General features: G+C 44.8%; 1 protein-coding gene across 3 annotated transcripts; it reads right to left on the bottom strand.

Moving 5' to 3' along the window:
• Positions 1-195: 195 nt before the first annotated feature.
• LOC135370675 (A-kinase anchor protein 1, mitochondrial-like) lies at positions 196-21,517 on the bottom strand. Of its 3 annotated transcripts, none has more exons than XM_064604463.1 (9): positions 21,351-21,517; positions 14,708-15,531; positions 7,867-8,101; positions 6,546-6,679; positions 5,393-5,570; positions 4,504-4,651; positions 3,338-3,405; positions 3,089-3,222; positions 196-2,207 (listed from the first exon to the last, which is right to left on the bottom strand). In XM_064604463.1, exons 2-9 carry the CDS (start codon positions 15,467-15,469, stop codon positions 2,142-2,144), a joined length of 1,725 nt encoding a protein of 574 aa, XP_064460533.1. In that variant the 5' UTR covers positions 15,470-15,531; positions 21,351-21,517; the 3' UTR covers positions 196-2,141. The 3 variants fall into 3 exon arrangements, with proteins under 3 accessions (XP_064460533.1, XP_064460534.1, XP_064460535.1); XM_064604464.1 differs by lacking the exon at positions 21,351-21,517 and adding an exon at positions 18,655-18,833; XM_064604465.1 differs by lacking the exons at positions 14,708-15,531; positions 21,351-21,517 and adding an exon at positions 12,002-12,252.
• Positions 21,518-21,865: the final 348 nt, after the last annotated feature.

Below are 21,865 nucleotides of genomic sequence, written 5' to 3'. Positions count from 1 at the left end.
GTGCTAGTATATCAGAGGCACTCGATATGATAATGGAAGCTGCCAAATCGAAGATAAGCTTTTAGAAGCATTACCATGAACACCTCGTGATCTACTGAAACAAAATAATGTTAGGGAGAGTAAGACCATCCTGCCTGCTGTGGTGAATGCACGTTAGAGTGATAAGATAAAAAGGAAATAAACATACAAACCACAAATGAGAAAAATACTTTATTCCTCACAGTCAGAACACATTTAAATAACCATGTACTCCCATACACGTATTCCACAAGAAGGCGCGTAATGGCTTTGCAGAAACCCTAGGCATTCCATGAGAATGCAAAAAACAGAAAGGAAGCTTATCTTTTGCATACCTTTACATCTTGTACAGGGGTGAGCTTAAGAAAATACTGGGACAGCAACAGGACAGCACTGTTGTTGAGCGACACTGAACACCCCATAAAGAGTTTTTTTTTTTCTTTTCGTTAACAACTTTGCACACCCTATTTATGTACACAACAGCAGCATCCAACGTGCTGATACGCCTTTTCAGGCAAGATCTAAAGCTGCGGCAAACGTTTACTACTCGAAAGCAAAAGTGCTAACAATTCTAGTATCACTAATGCAAAGAAGAAAACAAACGTAGTATTTACAGCAAAACCACTTGTACACGAACTGTCTAGTGACCTGTGAAGGGAAACCTCTCGAGTTGTGTGCGCTGAAGTTTGTTTCCCACCCATGATCGTTTGCGTGCACTTGTTTCCAATTACAATACAACTTGCGAAAGCAGGCCACAGTAAATTCAGACAGCATTATTCGGTACACTTTGAGTATCACATGGAAAAACGGTAATAAGCTGACGTTAGGACCAATAATATGAAATCCAAATTACTACACTACAACAGTTACAACGGGTGAAGAAGAACCCCTACTCTTACGAACGTGCGGACAAGCACTCTGTGATCGCTGCCACGTTTCTGAGTGGTCTTAAATGAATGTGCAAATTTAATGTAGAACAAGGAAACAACACAAGCAAGCTGGTGTAGGCTAGGTGTTGGTATACTGATACAGACAACAAAAATGAAACCCCTCATACAAAGCAGTATCTGTTTCTAGGAAAAGTGTGCACACATGTACGATGGACGAGCAATAAAAGTCACTGCCAGACACATGTGATGGGAATATGGTGCTGCTGTGGAACCAAAACAAGAACCACTCCAGTGTACACACCCTCCACTACAAACTGACAGTGCCTGATCCGACAGTCTTCGTATGTAGTTACGAGGTTCTCTAATCACTTTGCACTGACCAAAAACTACTGATATCTGTACGTTGGTAGTTTCTTTAATGTGGTTGGCGAAAACAATTGTACACTGAAAGCTTGAAATTGCTCGCGTTTATTCCCTGCAGTTTCATGTTAAACTGCTCAATGTCTGTGGCTGCCTGAATCCCTTTCCCCAATGTACCTGGCACTTTATTACAACAAACTTGAGTTTTAGCAGCCAAAAATAAAAAATAAACAGGGTGTGGTGTTCACTGAATGCAGAAAAAATGAGAATTTTGTTTCCCAGAAATTTTCAGCGTGTCTCTTTAAAATATCACAGAAAACCGCTTACTCTTGGTGAGCGAAAGAACCACAGATTTTCCTCACCGAATTTCTGTAAAACTTAACTCAGTAAACTGATATGACTTTGTTCCTGTGAACACACGCAGCTTCAGCGCACACAACCCTCGGAGGACATCCCAAAAAGAAGTATATTAAAAAAAAAATATTCCAACAGAGCTGCTTCAAGTCTTTCCTGCATAGCACCAGAGATATGAACAACTGACTGAAAAAAAATCTGGCGTCTGATGTAGTGGCACCGAGTGAACAAAATAACTGACCTCTTCGCTTGGTAGGTGTGCAAACCAAACTCTGCTGCCAGTTCAATCTACACAGAGACTTTCAAGCTTTAAGATCACTACCTGCTTCCTGAGCTCTTTCCCCCCGATCCCTCATGCGGGAGTTGTCTTCTCCTGTACATGGAACCTGGCATGCCGTTCTTTTTTTTTTTCTTTCTTTCTTGTGAGGTGGGGCCCAGGGAGGATAGTGTTGACATTGTCTTGGCGGTTCGACGACTGCTGCATCCACATAAAACCAAACATCGTGCTCTTCCGACGGATCAGTGCGTCAGCTCGACCCATCTTGCAGCTCTGCGGTTCACCAGCTCTCGGTTGATGAAGACATTCTGCGGCGAAGCGAAAAAATGTGTCGTCACGCTAGCAAGGCGCCAGAAAGGTGAACACAGCGAGAGTTGGTATTTTCGCAAATTTTCTTAACTGATGTTGCCCCACTAGTTTAAAGCCCAGAGAAATACTGATAACAGTGGCAGAAAAGTACAGGAAAACAGGAATATGCGCATAGAATGAGTTTTAGCGTACTTTGCCAACATTTTACGCTACTGGGCATCGATATTCATTCGAACGTCATCTCACCATTCCGCTCGGCACGAGAATGCACCGTAATTTCACGCGTATAAGCCGCAAGACCAGTTTTTAGGAACGTTTTGAAGATTTTCGGGCAACTAAGCTGCGGGCAATACCACGAGACTAATTTGTGCGCCAAAGGAGACCATAGAGAAGGCCATACACCCTGTGGTCCATACTCTGGGGTCAGCGTGGTGTACAACAAAGGGGGTCAGTTGTAGCGTTCTACCAAGATCGGATTGTGCCCCTGTTGCGTGTTTTTCATGGATCGGTGGGTCAGTGGCCTTCCAGAAGACACGAGCCACTGTCACCAGTTTTCGTTAAATCTGCTTGGGGGAAAGCACCAAGAAGGTCAGTCTACTCGAATGTGGACATGTTCCTTGTTACACATTGTTTGTGCACTGGCAAGGCGGTGCTGTTCCAGAGACACTGTTGGCCCTTTCGTTAAAACCGGCATACGGGGAAAACACCAGGGAAAAACAGTCACCAGATAAGCCACACCGGTGGATAAGCTGCAAAGCTCCAGTGAAAAAAAAAAAAATCGTGCATAAACTGCGGCTGATACGCATGAAATTAAGGTATTTTTGCACGGTAGGGCTGATGTGTTCAGTTCCCCGCGGTTTTAGGTGGTGTTCCAACTAACCGAAACGCCTTGAATCCTGTACAAGTGCACGTAGGGAATGCCGTTCTCGGCGTAGCCCACGATGAGTGACTGAAGGATTTGACCTTGGGCCAAGTCCTCAAACATGGCGCACGCTTCCACCGACCAAGTGTTACCTGCGCAGACAAAGAACAATGCGTGTGGGAGCACAGACCTCTATCGTTGCATCTGACAAAAGGCTAATAAAAACTGTGGAGGTCACTCGGCGGTAGATAGTAGCGGACTTCTCACCTTCTACAGGCTGCACGTTTGCAAGGTAGCATTCGGATGCCTGGAAGGGCAGGGTCATGAAGTCACTCCTGTAAATAAACAAGTGATTAATAAACACTAAAATCCCTCGAAGACACACACAACATCTCATAAGCAGCGTGAGAAGCTTTCTAATCGACATCTATTCCTCCCAGTGTTTGCACATTGAACGGACCACAAGCACCTTCTGATTATTCTGGAACCATATCGGAAAGGGAATGAAACTCATTCCAAAGTGGCATGTTATCACTTGCACTTTCATGCTATCTAAAAAATGAAACTGTCACAGGCATTCTCTTTTCTTTTGCTATCACGCACGTTTCTTTCTCTGTTTCATTTTGCCTTGTTTACCGTGTTACAGTTTCTAACACAAAACCGGACTCTTACCACCGGACTTGGGGGCAAAACATAAGAGCCCGAAAACATAAGGTTCCACGTGATATCCAGTGCTCTCACAACAGAGGTGGGCAAGCATAAATAAGATTTAAAGGGGCACTAAAATGCAAAAACAAGTTCACTTCAGATCACATTACACGCCATGTTCTTTTCGTACATGTTATCATAATTCAAAACTTTGATTCCGTTACGGAGCTACAATCGAAATTATACCGGACTCTTTCTTGCTTCGGCGCTAAGCAGTGAACAGGCGTTTTAGCTCGTGCACCGGTGTTTTTAGTCCATGCTGCGCGTGCCACGCCATGGGACGGTCGCGGTGAAACACACGGCGCGCGTTGCTAATCGGACTGGCGTCGCTGTTCGAAGGACGTGAATATAAGTGTTTTCGGTGGAAAATTCACGAGAACTGTTGTGGGCTAACAATTCAGTGAATCGGTATTGAAAAATGCAGCAGTACGCATATACGGAACACTACGATCGGACCCGTTCCAAATCCACACGGCCACGACAGGTATGCGTGCACTTCTGCTGCTGTCTTGCTGTCTCATTGGATGCCGCCAATCTTTGCATCCTGGGAATCCCATTTGTTGCCGCCAAAGAGGGCTCTGTTTTCATTGCATTTTTCTTCTAAATGGTAGCATTGTGTGAACTAATTTTGCTGGCACATTATACTGATTGAAACACGGACTTTCGTTTGAGAGCTAGTTGTTTCCGCATTTTAGTACCCCTTTAATAAATGTTCAAGGACCCACCTGATCTGCCTGAGGTATGAAGTGGATAAGTGCAAATAGCCCCCGTAGTCAACAAACTTCACATCGCATTCCTCGCCATCCTCCGAGACGCCGACGACTAGTGCTCTGAACCATCCGCCCATCACCTGAGCCGCGCAGATGATGCCTGCTGTTGTAGTAAGAAACAAATTTAGTAAGCGTGATTACCAACGATAGACCGCATTCGCAACAACCAATGAAAAGCAGTCACACAGAGGGCACTTAAAGTAGCACAGGAGTCATTTTTAACACCCTGTTTTCTTCCTATAAGACTGTTAAGTAGGCCAGTAAGATGCACCGTGAGAAGTAATTCGCACCACAGAGTCGTGTAATTGTTGCAGAAATTGAATTTAGGGTGCACCGCAAATTAGGGTGCGCAACAGCGGTGGAGAGCAGTACCAGCCTGTGATCTGCCTGGGACCTCGCGCTGACGCCACACGGCTCGTTGATTGGTCCAGAGAAATGCTGTCTGCCACTCGGCTGTTTGCTACTCCTGGCTCGGTCATTATGCGGCCCCTCCTTCTACGCCCAATTCTCCGGAGGAACTGGCAGAACTGGTTTACGGCGGAAAAGGGACAGAGCGCTGACCCCCCACTGACCAGCAAACCAGAACGAATTCTTCTTATAATGTCATCAGCAACGTGGCATCACACCTTCTCCTCCTCGTTACACCCGGAATGGCGAGTTAAGGGTGAACGCGCGGAGCCATGTTTATGTATGTTTTTTTTCTGGGAAACAAATTGCACACATCAAAACATTTCCCGCTAGTCGGTAAAATGACACACACACACATTCATCAGACGTCATAATCTGAACTTTTTTTGTTTTGATGGCCCTCTGTACTGCTTTAAGGACTTTCGGAAACACTAACCTTCAGCGGGTTGTGGCAGTGGCGGCGTGTTGACCTGAGAGTAGCAAGCCAACATGCACTGGTCCAGTCGCGCCAGTGATGGATATGTAGGGTGCGTCGGCTGCTGCAGGAAGAAATGGCCGGCCGTCACCATGCTCGTAAGTACCACGTCGCATGTGACGCCTTCTGGCAGGTTCAGCTGTGGGAAGAACGCCATGAAAGGTCATAAAAGGCCTTCTAATGGTGCACTGTCAGTCGACTCCTGTTGCAGTAGCTTGAGGCGGAGTCACTTCTTTAAGACAGTCTATGGGGAATTTTTGTTAGCAGGGTTCTCGTAAACCTCGATAAATTTCGACACGAAACAGGTACAGGCGTGATCCCCTCGAGTTTGTCTATGGAATGACGTATTTTTGAAGGCCTGATGCGACCCACAAATGTTTTGCGTATTAAGGCTTGTAAAATTTTCAATGCACGGGAGTCTGTGGGAGATGCGACAAAATCGCTCCTCTCAGCACGCCTGGACGCGATATTTGGGCCAAAATGATGTCATTCCCATAACAGTCGGGAAATTGATTGCAATCAACAAATTCGACAAGCTTACTGCAGTTTTCCGGATGCTCAGCGAACAAAAATAATGGCTTTGTCGTTTGTTAGCATGTTCTGCATACTGGTGCTGATTACATTAATTCCTTCAATTCTCTTTAGAAGTGAATCTTAACTAGACCGCATGAGTCCGCCTTAACTTGTTCAAAGGTGCAAGATCCAGCAAACATTCAAAATCAGAATTTGTGACATTCTCGCAAAAGGTTCTAGTGGAAAAAAAAAATGCGAAAACCCTGCTCATGAAGCCCAAGTTTCACACGGTGCTGGAATACCGGGAGTAGCCTACTGCGCACCTGGCGGACAACACTTAGCAGACGACACCATCAGCGTCTTTTCCTGTCGTCTGCTACGCAATATCTTTTGGCAGGATATTCCCCACTGTTAGCAGTGTATGTGAAGACACGACATTGAGGGCCCGCGCTCACATGACACCAGAAAGCTGTGATGTTTTTCGCATCTTCCGCTGTAGCATTCTGGGGAATCCCGCTCTTGTGAATCGCTACAGTTATAGTCACTACAGAGGTGTCACAAAAATGCCGATTCCAAACGACCTTAGGTCGTGTACACGTACCTGTAACGTTTCCGGGAGGGGAACTTCCATGTACGGTAGCAAGTTGATTTGTGCCAGTGTGACGCTTGGATATGTGTTGAGTGGGAACTTTTTTCTTATCATTTCAAGAGCCATTTTCACTTCACCCTGGGTACCTGAATGCAAAAACATGTTCTTGCTTTTGAGTCAACATCAAGATTTGACAACTTATAATGAGAATTTAAGCGTTCTAAAAATAAATTCGTACCTATCTACATATGTATTACTAAGCTATCGAGGCAGTTTTAGACATTTTGAGGGCTGTTGGAGCAGCTATCGGAGTAGATAGTGCCATTTTTGCAGGTGAATTATACGGCCAGGTGGACATTCTCTCGAAGGGAATATGCATAAACTAGATCACTAATTACCCATAATTCATTAAATAACTTCTCTATTAGAAGCTTTTGGGCAAAAAGTGAGATTGTACAATCAGTAGTACAATCCTTAAGTGCTCTCAGAGTTTTATTTAAGAAATCAAATGATGAAACCAAACACCCTGTATAGCGACCACGTATGTTATATTCGATTTGAATAACACTTCCTCAAATACCCTGAATATATTTGAGTCATCGATCGCCTACTGTAATGGCATGCACATCTGGCGGTTCCAGTTTCTACGGGCTAAATTTGGCAGATTTTCAATTCCAATATGTGCGACGCTAGAATGTTCTTTATTTTGTAGTGCAACATGAAACGACTCAAGCTTTTTGACCAAGTTTGTTATGAGTGTCACATGACATGAACACAGACACTATGTCATCACGTGAACGAAAATGTCATTTTGGATTTCGACACTATAGCCCTCTCTCTGCACAGGGGAACAGGTAAAGCTTGATTCTGGTGGTGATGATGGAACTGCTTGCCATGGTCATGAGGGGGTCGTTCACCCTGGGCCGACTTCGCAGGGAACTGTGCTCAAGTCACAAAGCAAAAATGGGGGGAGTCATAGGCTGACAAGGTTCCCCGCTTGTGTCCCACCGAAGAAACCACGCGTCCCACGCCCAGAGATGGTAACCCCTTATTTCAGTGACAGACAAGTGAGGTTGCTCCATGGGCAATAGGGGAGAGACGGAAACTAAGGAGCTGCACAGACAGCTGACCATAGCGTACTGTTCATCTTTAATACTGCTAATGAGCCTGCATAAGACATACTACTCTATATCTTTGTACATGTGTTAGTATTTTAGAAACACACAGTTTTAGTGGCGTATCTTTCAGTGGTTCGTTTCAAATCAGTGGCCATCAGGAATGCCCAAACAAGCAGGCGATGGCCCCCGGATTACAGAGGAAAGCTCAAACCTACCTTCAACAGCACACAGCTTGAGCTTTGGATTGAAAGGGTGTCGTCGAACAAACACGTTGGCATTGGACTGATCCTTGATGGCAGCAACATTGCGCCCTCCTCGTCCAATGAGGCGGCCACAAAGATCTTGAGGAAGCTCAAACTCGTACACCGTGGGGAGATCCTCTGGAATAGTGGGGGTAGAGTCCGACCCAACGTGAATGTCGCTGCTCCCCTTGCCACTGTCACTCGAGCCCTGTGTCGAAACCAGGACTTCTTACACAAAGCAACGTAAATTAAGCACTGATTGATGGCTGTATCATCAAACGATCCTCGACTCGACAATCCCACCTCAACTCCAATGAGCAGAGGAAAGGAGTGCGCCTCCACTTGAGGACACATTTGAGGAAACTCCGGCGGAGCTGTGTTTTACTGGAGGAAAGCGTGGAGGTCTTCCTCCGCTCCGGGGGCGTTCAGAGTCAGGGTGAACAGCATGAGTGGATGGTCGAGTACGAGGATTGTTTGAAGGAGTACTGAGGGCCATCCAATTGTTTTCAGTTTAATACATCTGATTAAAGTATATGTGTAAGGTTGCTGAACAGCACAAAACGTTTTGTTGCATAAATTTTTTTTCCAGAAACAAACAAACAAAACAAAAAAAAGTACACAAACACAGCCGCGCACGGTCACTCTCGACTCGCCCTGTGGGGTGTAACGAGAAAGAGAAGGACGACCGATGACGCCATAACGTCAGCGCGGTCAGTCCACGTCAGCGCCTGCCTTTTTCTTTTTCTTTGAGGGCTTTCTCCCCTTTTGTAGCAGGAAGACCAGTAACCTCAGGGGAGATTAGAGATTGAACGGGTGACTGTCTGCGTGGAGGATTTCATTGTCCCACCGGAGTTTCCCTGTGTGCAATACTTCTTCAGAGCCCTGCACAGCTGACTAGCAGACAACATTTCTCTTAACTAATCAGCGAATGCAGACGGTATGTTGTCAGCACAAGGTGACAGGCTGGTACTGAGGCGCATAAATTCAACTTCTCTGATAATTATGACTCTGTAGGGTGAGTTCCTTCTCATGCTGCATCTTACTGGCCTACTCAACAGTTTTACAGAAAGAAAACAGGGTGCTAAAAATTACTTCCGTGCTACCTTAAGAATACGTCCCTGAAAGAAACACATAACAATAATATGGTAACGTAATTTATTCACGTAATTAATTTATGTTGTACATTTAGGCCGTAAGCAAGTAAACACTGCTAAAATGGGGGAAATTCACTAATCGCTGCAATGATACTCTTGAGAGACTGGCGAGCTGCACAACAGATAGAACTTCTGCAGGAGTAGGCCCGCCCTTTTCCCCTTTAGGCCCGCCCGCGAGTAGGCCTTTATTGACACGTTACGTGAGACACCCTGTATACTACGTGGGAGGTGCACACTGCTTGACATTGCTCAGACTACAAAGTGTGAGTTGAGTAGGACTATGTACCATTGTACTTTGTGACGTCGTCAAAAGCTTTCGAGATAGCTACACGCTACAGCGGTCTGTCCAATCACAAGGCGGTGATAATAGTGTATTCACAGACTGGTATGGTACTCCGTTCAGGTTCGCAAGAGAAACCTCGTGCTGCTACCCTCTTATCTGGGAGAGGGACCAAAGAGGTCACTCTGCAGGCAATAGGGGAGAGAGGGAATCTGAGGAGCTGTGCAGGCAGCTGGAATACTCGCATAGCGTAGGCTCTTCGTACATTGAGAAACTATAGTCAGTGACAGCTTAAGTCCTACAATTGGGACCGCCCACTCATCCGTGGAAGGCTCCTGCGATTGGCTACCAGCCTTTGCAGGATGCCCCTGCTTCGCGATATAGTGCCAGCTCTCTCTTTCTCTACCCCCAGTCCCCACTTTGCCGCACCACACTACACTACACTACACTGCACTCACGCGCAGAGCGACAATTCCAACTGACATGCTGCAGCAGCAACCTTTGTTTTTTCATGTAGTCTGCTTGAAAAGCAAAACGGCACACAAAGCAGCAAAACAGCTTTTACCAGCCTCTGAGAAGCGCTCAACAACACAAAAACAACTTCCTTTAGATTTTATGTTGCTAACAACCTGCTACGAGGGGAAAAAAAGTATTCTTCTTTTGCTTCGACCTGCTCTCCGCAAGCAGACTTCATCACCCAGGCACAATGCATTTCATTGCTTCATGTTGAGAGCTGATTGATTGATTGATTGATTAGGTGTTTAATGGCACAAAGGCAACAAAGGCCATAGAGCGCCAAAACCATGGTGAGTGTGTCGGAGATGATTATGGGAAAGATGATGTGAGAGAGAGTGTGTGGTAGTTAAAACCTATCTACCTATGTTGAAAGCGGATGAATGCTTGTAGAAACACCACAACAGACATGTCCTCTAATTTTCTTAGTGAATGATACTTGGAATCAGAATGCCAGCAGCTGGTTTGAGCTCCGTCACACAATCGCAAGGATTGTTACGTGAAATGCAAGGTGCTTCGTTATTGTGACAAGCCAGGCACATTCTTTTCGAGAAACCGGCATTACAAGCAACCATATCTTGTGCAGTAGTATACCTCACCAGATGTTGTAGACAAACATGACAGATAGAGGTCTGTAATTTTTGTTGTTCCTCTTCTATTCACAAGCTGAGGAGAACAAATGACAGATTTGGAAGAGAACTTAGAGCCAGTAAATAGTGTTCTGGTTTGCTTTGGTTCTCAGAGAGTATGTGTACCTATTGTTTCGGCCACGGGTTCCACTTCTGACCCACATTTATCTTTTTGCCTGACATTATTTGTTGCGTGCTCAGTTGCCTAGCAACTTATTGTCCATTAAATAACTAACACTGAACTGACGATGACATTGCTCGGATTACAAAGAAATCGCATAACGTGACAGCTGCAAGAAGAGAGAGAGGGGATCTTAAACCATCATCGTCAGACCTCAAAGTATTCTACTCATGTTTGCAGCTGTAGTTAATGCGGTTTATATTTCTGATCACAAAATCACTTTAGACTTCATCATTGTGTCATTCCTCACGATTAATCGTGATACACCCCCATATCTAGTTCAAAGAAGTGACAACCACAACTTCATGCACTATAGCAAACTTCATTCAGCCGCTCCTGAAAAGGTGACGAGCTCTCCAGCAGAAGCCTGAACAAACCACAAAACACGAGCAAAATGGCTGCTATTCATCACACTATTCTTCCTGATGATTAACACCCGTAAAGTTTGTTGAAACCTCAAAATAATTCCATAAAGTTTGCAGACGTCCATTTATATTTGAAACCTACCACCAGCAGCCACATATCCTTAACTAAACTTTAGTAATCCTCAAAACACTGTCGTGACATCCTCAAAGGTGTAGGCCAACACATAAATCATTCTGAAACCGAACCCATATGTGCATACTGTCGTTCTCACTTCCAGAAACTGTGCTTTGCTAAATCATATTTGGTGTACAGCACCTTCAATGCACAGCACCGAAGTGCTCCTTGAAACCTCGCATTATCGAGGTAGCTGTCACTTCTCCGAACAGGCCATTAAAGATCCATTCTGTCAAAGCAGCTCGCAGCACACAAACAGTAAGCCTTCAACCTCTAGCAGAATGTCTAGGGTTCCCTTCGTTTTCCGGTTAAACCCGATATTTCACAATAGTTCCCCCCCCCGAACAACCTTTCAAGAATTCGGGTAAAACCCGATATCTACCTGAAATCCTCGCAGTCCCTCAACTTGTCGTTCTCTGTAAACTGTCGGAAAAGTGAATCGTAATATCAGCAAAGAGAGCTATTTGTGACAACCTATTTGTCCTCCTTTTATGATCCCCTCCTGCGGGAGTCGAAGATGAGCTTTTGTGGAGCTCGGGCAAGTGTTTGAATACTGCGATCATTCACTACCCCAGCTCAGAGCGGAAATATAAAGATTCTTGTTTCTCATCCCAGTGTCACAGCAGTGGCTCGTCTCATATGCCTCCCGTTTTACCCGAAAATCCCCCGGTGACATACGAAACACAGATCATAGCGCCCGATTTCCCCCCCGATTTCTCGTGTCTAAATATCACCCGATTTTTCCCTCTCGAATTCGAAAAATCATAAAACCCGAAAACTAAGAACCCTAAGAATGTCTAGGAGTGCTCACCAAGCCCACAAAGCTGAAGTAGACGTCCACGTATGGAGCCTCGTCCAAGTAGACCTCATCTACATCGCAATTATCCTGCATCTCTTGCTCGAGGATCTCTTCCATGAGAAGCAGGCGGTCCTCGTCGAGCGAGAAGCTGAGGCATCGATGCATGCACGACAGTTCTGCCTCTGTACAGCACATTATTGCACTTTTTTTCCCGTAAGCCACTCGCGGTGTATCGACACTACCAAGACTTGCTGCAGCACTGAACGTGGAAGGGAACAGCTTTTGCGTCAAGAGTCGGAGAGAGGAAGAAAGAGCAGAGGGACAATGTACAGCTGTTTCCACAGGCTCTCAAAGGAAGGGAGGGCAGCCGCATGTGAAGGCAGGCACATGCAGGCAGCACGCAACGAAGATTTACGGCCGCTTTACGCGAAATGTCCCCTCTCCGAGACGCCGCTGCGGCGGAATTTGATGCGAGCTGCACCTGTGCTGGGAAACGTGCTGCATGAGCAGAAGGAGAATCGTGGCCGGTACAAAAGTCAAACTGCTGTGACAGAAACCTAATTATCTGTTCAGCTGTTGGACCGCGAGGCCAGAACGTATGAGTAAGGCAAATTAATTTGTGTCGGCTTTATGTAATGTTATAGTGCTAACAGGTGGTCGTAAGGAGAATGGTGAATATCTGAAAGGGCAGCCGTGGCAAGGGGGGAAAAAAGTAAAGAGAAAAAAAAAAACAGCTAAACAAACACTCCCAACAGCCACTCCATACACTTCACTGCTACACCCCCCAACCAAGAAATCGCGAACGGGCGAATGTCGGAATTCATTTTCATGAGGAGACCTGTTAGGGCCCCCTGAAACATCGCGGCTTTACAATGGCTTGTAACTGTTGTTCAGCCAGTATAGTCTTCTTAGTACCCTCAATAAAATGACAGCAGCGTTATACGTGCACGTCCTAGTGCATTAGACACGCCCCCTCCCCCAACCCGATAATTCGTATAGGCTCCCATGAGCCTTTCACAGCACATTAAGCTTTGAAGGAACACCCGACAGATTTTTACACATTGCAGGACAGAGTAGGTCTCTTTTTCCTTCGTATAATTATACTGCGTAATTCAGATATCTCAAAAAGCTGTACGTCGATTTGTAGCACAATAGACTTCTCTGTAGCTCTATGCAATTCCTATGGTCGATAATTGTGGTTCTCAGCGACCCTGTGCTACAATTACCAGTTGGGATTCTGCAGATGGACCTTGGCAACAACAGTTCTACAGAATCCCGCTGCGTCACTTTGCACCTGCTCAGACACTGTGCCATTTGTTAGACCAAGACGATTACCGATGACGTGAAGCCGAATTTTACTTAGCGCAAGGAGGCTTTGATTCTTGTTACCACGATTTTGTTGCTTCCCATGTATTTGTGGATGACTAAGCTGGATGTATACAAATACCGGGGTAGTGTTTGTACCAAGCTTTAAACGGACTATCGCATCTGTCCCGGTCGATTCCGAAACTATAGTGCTGTTTTACTCCGCGTTCATCACCGATAATAACACCGAAAATCTGACGCGATTTGGTGGCTAAGGTAGAGAAACGGGGTAGTTGAAGTTTTACGCAGCAGAGAGACAAGGACAGAAAGAACCAGACGGGAAGGCTGCGTTCTTTCAAAAGAAAAAAAGGAGAAAGGACAGAAAAGAAGAAAGAAAAAGAAAAGAAGAAGAAGAAAAAAATAATTGGTGGCCTTGTTCCTGTGCAGTTTGATGTAACACACGGCAAGAGCAGACGACACATATTGAGAGTATTCTGGCATTCCCTCTCTGGAAACGTCACCAGGACAAGGCCAATCAGCGAGCACCCTTTTGTGCGGACGAGACCAATCAGGTAGCGGTTGGAGAATGAAGAATTACTGTAGTGTGGATGCGTCATCGGCTTTTACACGTTTATTCCGCATTCAGCGCAGTAGATGGAGCATTGGGGAGCCGAACAGTACCATACCCTCGCAGCACAAGTGATCTTCCGGTGAATATACGCAAGAATTACGGAAAAGAACCATCAACTCCGAACATCGGCCCACGTGTTATCCACACTAGAAAGGTGACAGTGTCGCCCCCTATACGTCGATCTCGCAGCGAATATTGCGATGCGAACGCCGAGCAGACGACCTCGGAGACAATCTCCTGCGCTGCACTCCCATTCGTGTGCATGGCTTACGTCATCACAGTGTTAGCTGCAGAGGGAGTACAAATCTTTAAAACTCATTTATTTAATATGCATGCCGTTTTCAGAAGAGGAACTTGGCCAGGGTGACTGTGAAGCGGTGACGAACATTACCGTATCGGTCTCATACATACGTTCCTGGATGCAATAGTCCCTTTAAGTGACTATCACACATATATATATAGTATGGTTATATGGTATGGATGGTATATACACAGAATATAGTATAGTATATATATATATGTACAGTAACTCCATCTGAATAGTACAGGGTTGATACTTGTTCTGCATATCTGGCATGTATGCAAGGTAGCAACTGCAACAAAAAGCACCTGCATTACAAAGAAAACTCAAAAGTAGCGTGTCCAGAGAAACTGTTTTGTGTGACAACGCAAGCAACGAGCAGGAAATGATTGGTTGATTGATTGATTCTGCGTTTTTTGGCAACAACAGCCTGGCGCAACAACAGCAAGGGTCAGCAGGAAACGAAGTGAATGATCCTCACCTCACTGTGCGCATCAGAGAAGGCCGTCTGTAGAGATAGGCTCGCATCACCCGTGCTGTCGTCTGCTGCTCTTCCTTCTGAGCTGGCAACATTGTCCCCGTCACAAGTAACTGCTGACACAGCTTTCTCTTGTGCACTGCTATCCACACAGGTCCCACTATCACTGTCACCCACAGGGGACACTATCGCCACCACCTCCTCCTCCTCTTCCTGTATCACTTCTTGTTTGCTATCCTCCGCGCATGACTCCGTCTTGGCTGGCATCCTCGCATCCGTCTCGACTCCGTCGTCTTCTTCATCCGCATCTAAGCAGAGGGTCGACATGTCTTTGGCCACTCTGTCCTCTTCCTCCCTTTGTTCGTTTTGTTTATCTACAAATTTCGGAGACTCCGCCGCGCTCGAGCTGACCAGACTCTCGCACAGGGCGGAATCCACCGACCCTTCCCTGCTCGGAACGTCGTCGTCCTCGTTCCTGAGCAGCTCGGGAGAGGGGGCCTCATCTTCCACGAAATCCGTGGAGGCCTTCAGGGCCATGATATCGGAATCGCAAACAGAGAGCGGCGTATCCTGGTCTGGCCTTTGAGACTGCGTGTCCGTGGATGCTTCCGGCTCCAGTAAAGGCTCGTCGACGCTTGCGAGTTGGGGAGGGTGCTGTTGATTGTGCCTCAGCCTTCTTCTAAAGAGGAACAGGGAGATGAGGAGCACAAGCGCAGCTGCCGGAACGGTGCAGGCTACGGCCGCACGAGGGCCGAGACCGGCCATGGGTTGCCTGCCTTTGGCCCGCGAGTGGTTCCCGTGGGGCACGCAAAGTCACGGAGAAATGCCTGCGGAAGAGAGACGGCAACGTCACTGGCACGTATACGTAGGGCTTTTACTCTTCGAGCGTAAAGTAAATTCACCAGAGTATTCGCGGATCAAGTAAATCGTGGTTACCCCTCGGTTCTGGAAGAAAAATTTGATGGAATCTGCCGATTAAAATGCACTGTGCGAAGTGTTCCATCCGACAGATGCACAAATATGCCAGAATTTTAATTTATTTAATTCATTATTTAATTTATTTAAATTTGCATTAATTAATTAAAATTTAAATAAAAATTTAATTTGATTAAAAATTAATAAAAATTAAAAATTGAATTCGCGACTGTGCACAACAGTAGCAGTGCCCACAACTACGACCACAACTTTCACGACTACAATCACGACAACTACTACAATCTTCACGACTTTGAAAATCTCATGTTGCATGCACACAAATGAAGCAAGCAAACAAATATATAAGAATGTACAATAGCAGAACTACTGGGAGTGAGTCTTCGAGGCTGTCACTACACTTCAACATGGACACAATCGAGGCCAAGCCAAAGTGTATCAATGCAATGAGATTTAAGAACATGCTATCAAGCTTCCCTCAAACCTACACTGAGGACATAACGGACACCAACTCCACTGAAAGTGTACAACGGAAACACATTTTGCCTTCCCCAAAGAATTCAAAGAATTGAACCCAAAGAATTCAGACTAATATGGAATTTTTTTTCTAGGGAAATTTCCTCTGAACCTTTGCAGCTAAAAATATTGAGACTGTGAATGCCTAGTGTTGCTGCACAAAATTATCCTCCAGAAATACTCTGGACACTAATTCTTATCACCTCCACTGCACCTACACAGACTGTTTTCCTCAAATGCCTATTTGTGAACTGTGTCAAGTAAAGTTTGTTCGTTTACGAGGAACAGTAAGCCCGACCTTATGGCGCTATTAGCTGATCTTATCTGAAGGGTGGTATCGGCCTTTGCTGTCGTGATCCAGATTCCTCAGCCTTGCTTCGCGGGCACGACAAATTTGCATATGTTTCTCACTCTTATTTGACGGAAATCAATCCCGTGTGGATACCATAGAGACCCACACATCTCAGCAGACGTGAAACGAAACGCTAGCTCACTTCACACATTCCAAGCCTCGCAGGTTTCTCACTAATATCGGAACGACTGCTTCACATACTGCAATACCAGATTTCTACCTCTACGTTGCAAACACGCTGCGAGACCTCCCTTCAAATGCACGTCTCAATTTCATAATTCTGCAGCCATACATTCTGTGGAGTTTCAAGCAAACAGGGATCGCTTTAGACAACGTTTCGAACAGCAGCAAGATGGCAGGACGACACACAAATCCTGTAACTTTCATTGGGACACCACTGTCAGCAAACGACCGATTGTTACAAGAATGCTTCCTCACACCACAAGTAACTTCGAATGATTGCAAGTGAATGATGAAGAAGCGCAAATAATATGACACACAATGATGCCACAAGATGAGCACAGCATGCCTCTTCAGCACACAACCCTCTCAACATAGCAAGTGCCTCCCTCTCTGTGCTTGTACACCACCACGGGTGACAGACATCCAGGGTGGTGTGAGCACGTGCCAACAGAAAAATGCATCCACCATGACTATTGCAGCAGAGATCCACCACCACAAAACACAAAGGCAGACTAATTACATTGCAGACGACGTCGCAGCTTGCCAAAACTCTGAGCAGTATAATCCAAGGGTAGAGCAGAGAGGGTAAAGGATCCACAGGAATCGTCACCTATGCCACAGACGGCCACCACATCGTGCTGAGCCAGAGATCAATGCACAACTGCCGGCGCAGTGACCTCATCTCCTGATACATAACCTGTTTCCCTAGACCAGTACCTATGTTCCAACTTGCTTGCCTCCCAGGCAGGGTGGAGTGACTGACCAAGATACGACTCTCTCTCCAACCCCCACTCCCATTACAAATTCATTTTGGGTCAATTGGGAGAGGGGGAACATTGTTCTCTCCCCCCTCCCTTCAGTGTCCTCTTGGACTAGTGGAGCAGATTGAATATCGAGCGAGGTGCAAAGCCACAAGGAAGGAAGGAAGGAAGGACGTGGAGAAAAAAAAAAAGAGTAACAATTATCTTGCAAGGATGTACAGGCTTACTTCTTTCGTCTCCCTCTCTGCATGACCACAATTAACTGTCTCGACAGGAAGTGGTCAAAAACAATTGAGTTAAGAGAGAAAGTGCGAAATCTCTTTCGAAAGCGGACGATGCCCCCGGTTTCATGAGAAAGCTTACAATTGAGCGTTCGCTAATGTCAGGCTAAAGCTCCGAACACTTTGTTTGGAGATTACCGCACACACAGTGTCGAAAATCAAGGTGTGCGTGCTAACACATGCTAGCACTACACCTGGGATTGGCGATTTGAAACGGCGTTACGAAAACGATTAGGCCTGTCATAACAATGGAGACGGGAGGCAGTTATGGCCTGCACCTGTTGTAGTTACAGGCGAAGCAAAGAATGTGTTAGTAGCAGATGAAGGGATCGACATTTTACGGGTATTATCGGTCCTCGATTAAACGTAAAATGGTGGTGCACACAGCAGAACTCTCTTCCCTTCAGGTTGTGGCCAAAAATAGAATGGAAAAGGCAGAGCAGTAAACGGGTCATCTGCAATGTGGAATGAAGCAGTCCGGATATATGTGACATGACTGTAGTACAAAAGTCTTGGCCACTAAATACCTTCTCGGCTATGCATTCCTTTTTAACATATAGTCTCTCCACTGGTCAGGCGTGAGTAGCAAAACGCACACTCCGAAGAAACAACTTCACACAAGCACAATATGCACAGACACACTGAGCAACCAGATTGTGAAAACATGACAGAAGAAGGTGCTAACGACAACACATTTGCCAGCAGAGTAGACTACTAATTTTGTCTTTCTGGCACATTGGGTGGAACTGGCATCATACACACAAAACAGCTTGGATTCTAGCCCAATTTCATGCAACGAAACTAAGAAAATGGCCCAAGAGAGAAGAAATCACGAAAATGTGCGCCACTTGCGACGGCACAGCGGAACAACAGTGTTTTCCACGACCCTATCAATGGAGGAAACATAAAGGCTGCGCATCTCACCATGCGTAAAGTCCGTAGCAGCAGCAGCAGCATTCCTTTTCGCTCAGTGGGAATAACTTAACTAGATCCCTCTGCTCAATGCCGCCCCGTTGGCAGACGCATAAACGCTTACGTAGCACCGTGAGCTCTCAATACAGAATGGAACCTTCGGAGATACGGCAACCTTCAAACTAATCTCTCGAGCTGGCTGTCCGTACGACGCATGCAGCAAAGATATCAGCACGTTAGCTGTTGCCTCTATCCCGTGATGCTGCTCGGAATCGTAGAGAAGACGTGTGATGAAACTGCCATGAAATAGTGTGTTCCTATTGATAGCACACTATTGTTCTCGTGATGGAGGACGCAGATGTGTACAGGCTTTCTTCTGTGATATGACCACTCTGAAAGCCGTCTATGGCAAGAAATATACGTTAGACGCGTGAATATGCTCTCTTCTAACGTTTGCTGTTCCACGCTACCAAGGTTGTTAACGTTACTTTTAAAAAGTACCCGAGTTACAGTTACGGAAAAATACACTGGTACAGTTACAGGTATCAAATAAAGAAGAGTACTTGATACTTTTCCAGTTACTTTCCTCCAACATCTCCAAGAGATAGCTAAATCATAAAGCACATCTTCTTGGTTCACCCAGCATATGGAACAATGTATTTCTTAGTCATAAATGACTAATTTATTTTTTAAATTTATTCTAAAATTTCATTTCAGTAACAAATTATAAAACTTGCAATGGAATATTCTGTGATGTTTTCTTTTTCGCATTCTTTGATCTGTAATTAATATGACCTTGGTATATTCTATGCACATTAATGTACTTTGCTATGTATTGTTTTCCTTTTTATTTTCAGTACTTCTACATAAATATCCTGCCCATGGTACCACACCTCTACTACAATGCCTGTCTGCACTGTAGGGTATTTCAATAAAAAAAAAAAGCTGTTTTCATTTACAGTACATTGACTAGATGGTATGCATCCATTTACGTCTTCTACCCCCTATCCCAGTTGTTTATAATAATTTGGCTTACATTACCCATATTTGTGTTCAATCACTTGCCTAGATAAAAATACACGCGGTGAAAATGTTATCTAATATTTTTCTCGAGATACAAAAAAAGTACACAGTTACATAACCGTTCTAACGCGGGGGTTGATGAGGAGCAGCACTGTAACTGTTTCACTATGGATTTGGTAGCTTCTATTCAAGGTCAAGGAATACTTGGTAGGCTCATGCTTCTGTTTATGCTTTCTCAACTTCAAGAAGGCATCCAATGATGCTTTTTATCCGTAATTTGGAAGTGAAATATGATGACACTTTGACTTTTAACATGTGAAAAAAAAAAAAAAAAAAACTTTCATGCACATTAATGTTTTGTGCATACATTCCATTCTGGAGAACAAGAGCTGTGCTGTACCTTTGTGGTTAAAAATCAAAAAAAAAAAAAAAAAAAAAAACAAAAAACATATTGCACCAAGTGCAGCTAGTTGTCACATCCTTTTACCAGTTTCGTGCACTGGATTGTTGAAGATCAAAATGTGACACAGAGAACAAAGAAGTCAGTTCCAACTCTTTCCAGACCAAAACTGACTCATAGGAGAGGAATAACATTTACAGACACATTTTGTCTTACCTGAAAGGTCAGATCATATCTATGCGTCTCACACATATCCATAGCATTTTCCATCATATTTTCTTCCTACCACCGATGTCTATCATCTTGCATGCATATAATATGCATGCCAGATAAAGTGGGCCTCGTATGTAGTGGTCTCGTGTGAGATTCCAAAATAAAACGCATAATGAACAACCAAAGCAAAAATTCGTGAATACTTTTATTCTGAACTTAGACAACATCCAGGTAAACCCCCGGCTGCGAGCGTACGGAGTTGTGTTTAGGCAGATGCAGCTGTGAAGCAGATGAACATACGAACATGTAAATACGACCCCCATTGAACGAGTTACTACCTAGCACACCTAAAAGTGTAGTGTACACTACGCTACGAAATCTACAGGAAAACGCAGTAGAGAAAGAAGCAAGAGACGGTACTTATAGCTGAGAAAGCAGAAACACAGCCGCGGGGGATTGCCATTACAGGCCATACACAAGCGCCTCATGCAGACTATATTTAGCAACAGAACATATCAGCTACCCAGCGTTTCGCCTCAAAATTATGAAGAATCACATTTCACTATAAAACAAAAAACAAAAATATCCCACAATGACAACCTTTGCGCAACTACCTGTTGATTTTGATTCTGACACGACGTGATCAGATTAAATGACGTGCTCGAATATCCAACACACACGTGTTTATGTGTTTTCTTTCTTTCTTTTTCGTCATATAGAGGAGATGCAAAGAACTAGGCAGCAATATGAACACATCGAGAAGATATGAAGACAATCTGTAACAACGAAATACGGTACAGATGCAAAACAAACAAAATTCGTGCGCAGCTACGGACGATTTTCAGGCTACTTCACACGCATGGACGCTCTGATTCAAAATCTTAGGAAACCAGATGCCAATATCTTTTACCACGGTGCCCCGCAAACGATACTGGTATTTAAAATTTTACTGTGATCAATCATACGCTACCAACAGTGCATCAGGCTTAGGTATCTCCGCACGAAAACACAATATGGTGGGTTTGCATCGCCACCAGAATGCATGACAAATACCAATGAACACCGCACTTACCAAGATCAAACCGCAGCGTACCTTCCCCCCACCGAAAGGATAAACACTATTAGTTACGAGAGATGTTCCGTATTCGTTACCAGCACAAATGTACGGTTTTGCGTACAAATAACTTCACCCCACGTGGCTAGCAACTCTGTCGCCATGAGCAAATGTTTCTCCTTGGGTCTCGAACAATCACGATCTAAGCGTGATTTGAAACGATGCGTAGGAATACACTGTGTGATTAATTCTTTAACTTTTTGCAAATTATTACGGATGTTACAAATTATATTTGGAAAATACGTGTTTTTCAGGTTAAAGTTGAATTTCTTGGGTTTTAAGTTACTTCATAGAACAACATACCCACTACCACGATCGTCAAGTAACAGTTTGTACTATTGTACAATTTTCACTTCTAGATTGCAAAGCTGTAATGCCTTAAAATATCCTGCTGTAACAATTTTAATTATTAAATATATCCTACCGCAAATAGGACGGCGCTACAGGACGGACTACTTCTCCGCGCGCATGAG

The sequence above is a fragment of the Ornithodoros turicata genome, chromosome 10 (genome assembly GCF_037126465.1).
Source record: "Ornithodoros turicata isolate Travis chromosome 10, ASM3712646v1, whole genome shotgun sequence".
In the NCBI taxonomy this organism is placed as follows: Eukaryota; Metazoa; Arthropoda; class Arachnida; order Ixodida; family Argasidae; genus Ornithodoros; species Ornithodoros turicata.
This window is presented reverse-complemented; position numbering and strand designations above follow the sequence as displayed.

Excerpts from the sequence above, each read along its gene's own strand:
- LOC135370675 (XM_064604463.1), bottom strand. The coding sequence starts at position 15,469 with ATGGCCGGTCTCGGCCCTCGTGCGGCCGTAGCCTGCACCGTTCCGGCA. Across the intron at positions 4,652-5,392 it reads ACTGCCACAACCCGCTGAAG|CAGGCATCATCTGCGCGGCT; the intron begins GTTAGTGTTTCC and ends TTACTACAACAG. Across the intron at positions 3,406-4,503 it reads TCATACCTCAGGCAGATCAG|GAGTGACTTCATGACCCTGC; the intron begins GTGGGTCCTTGA and ends GTTTATTTACAG.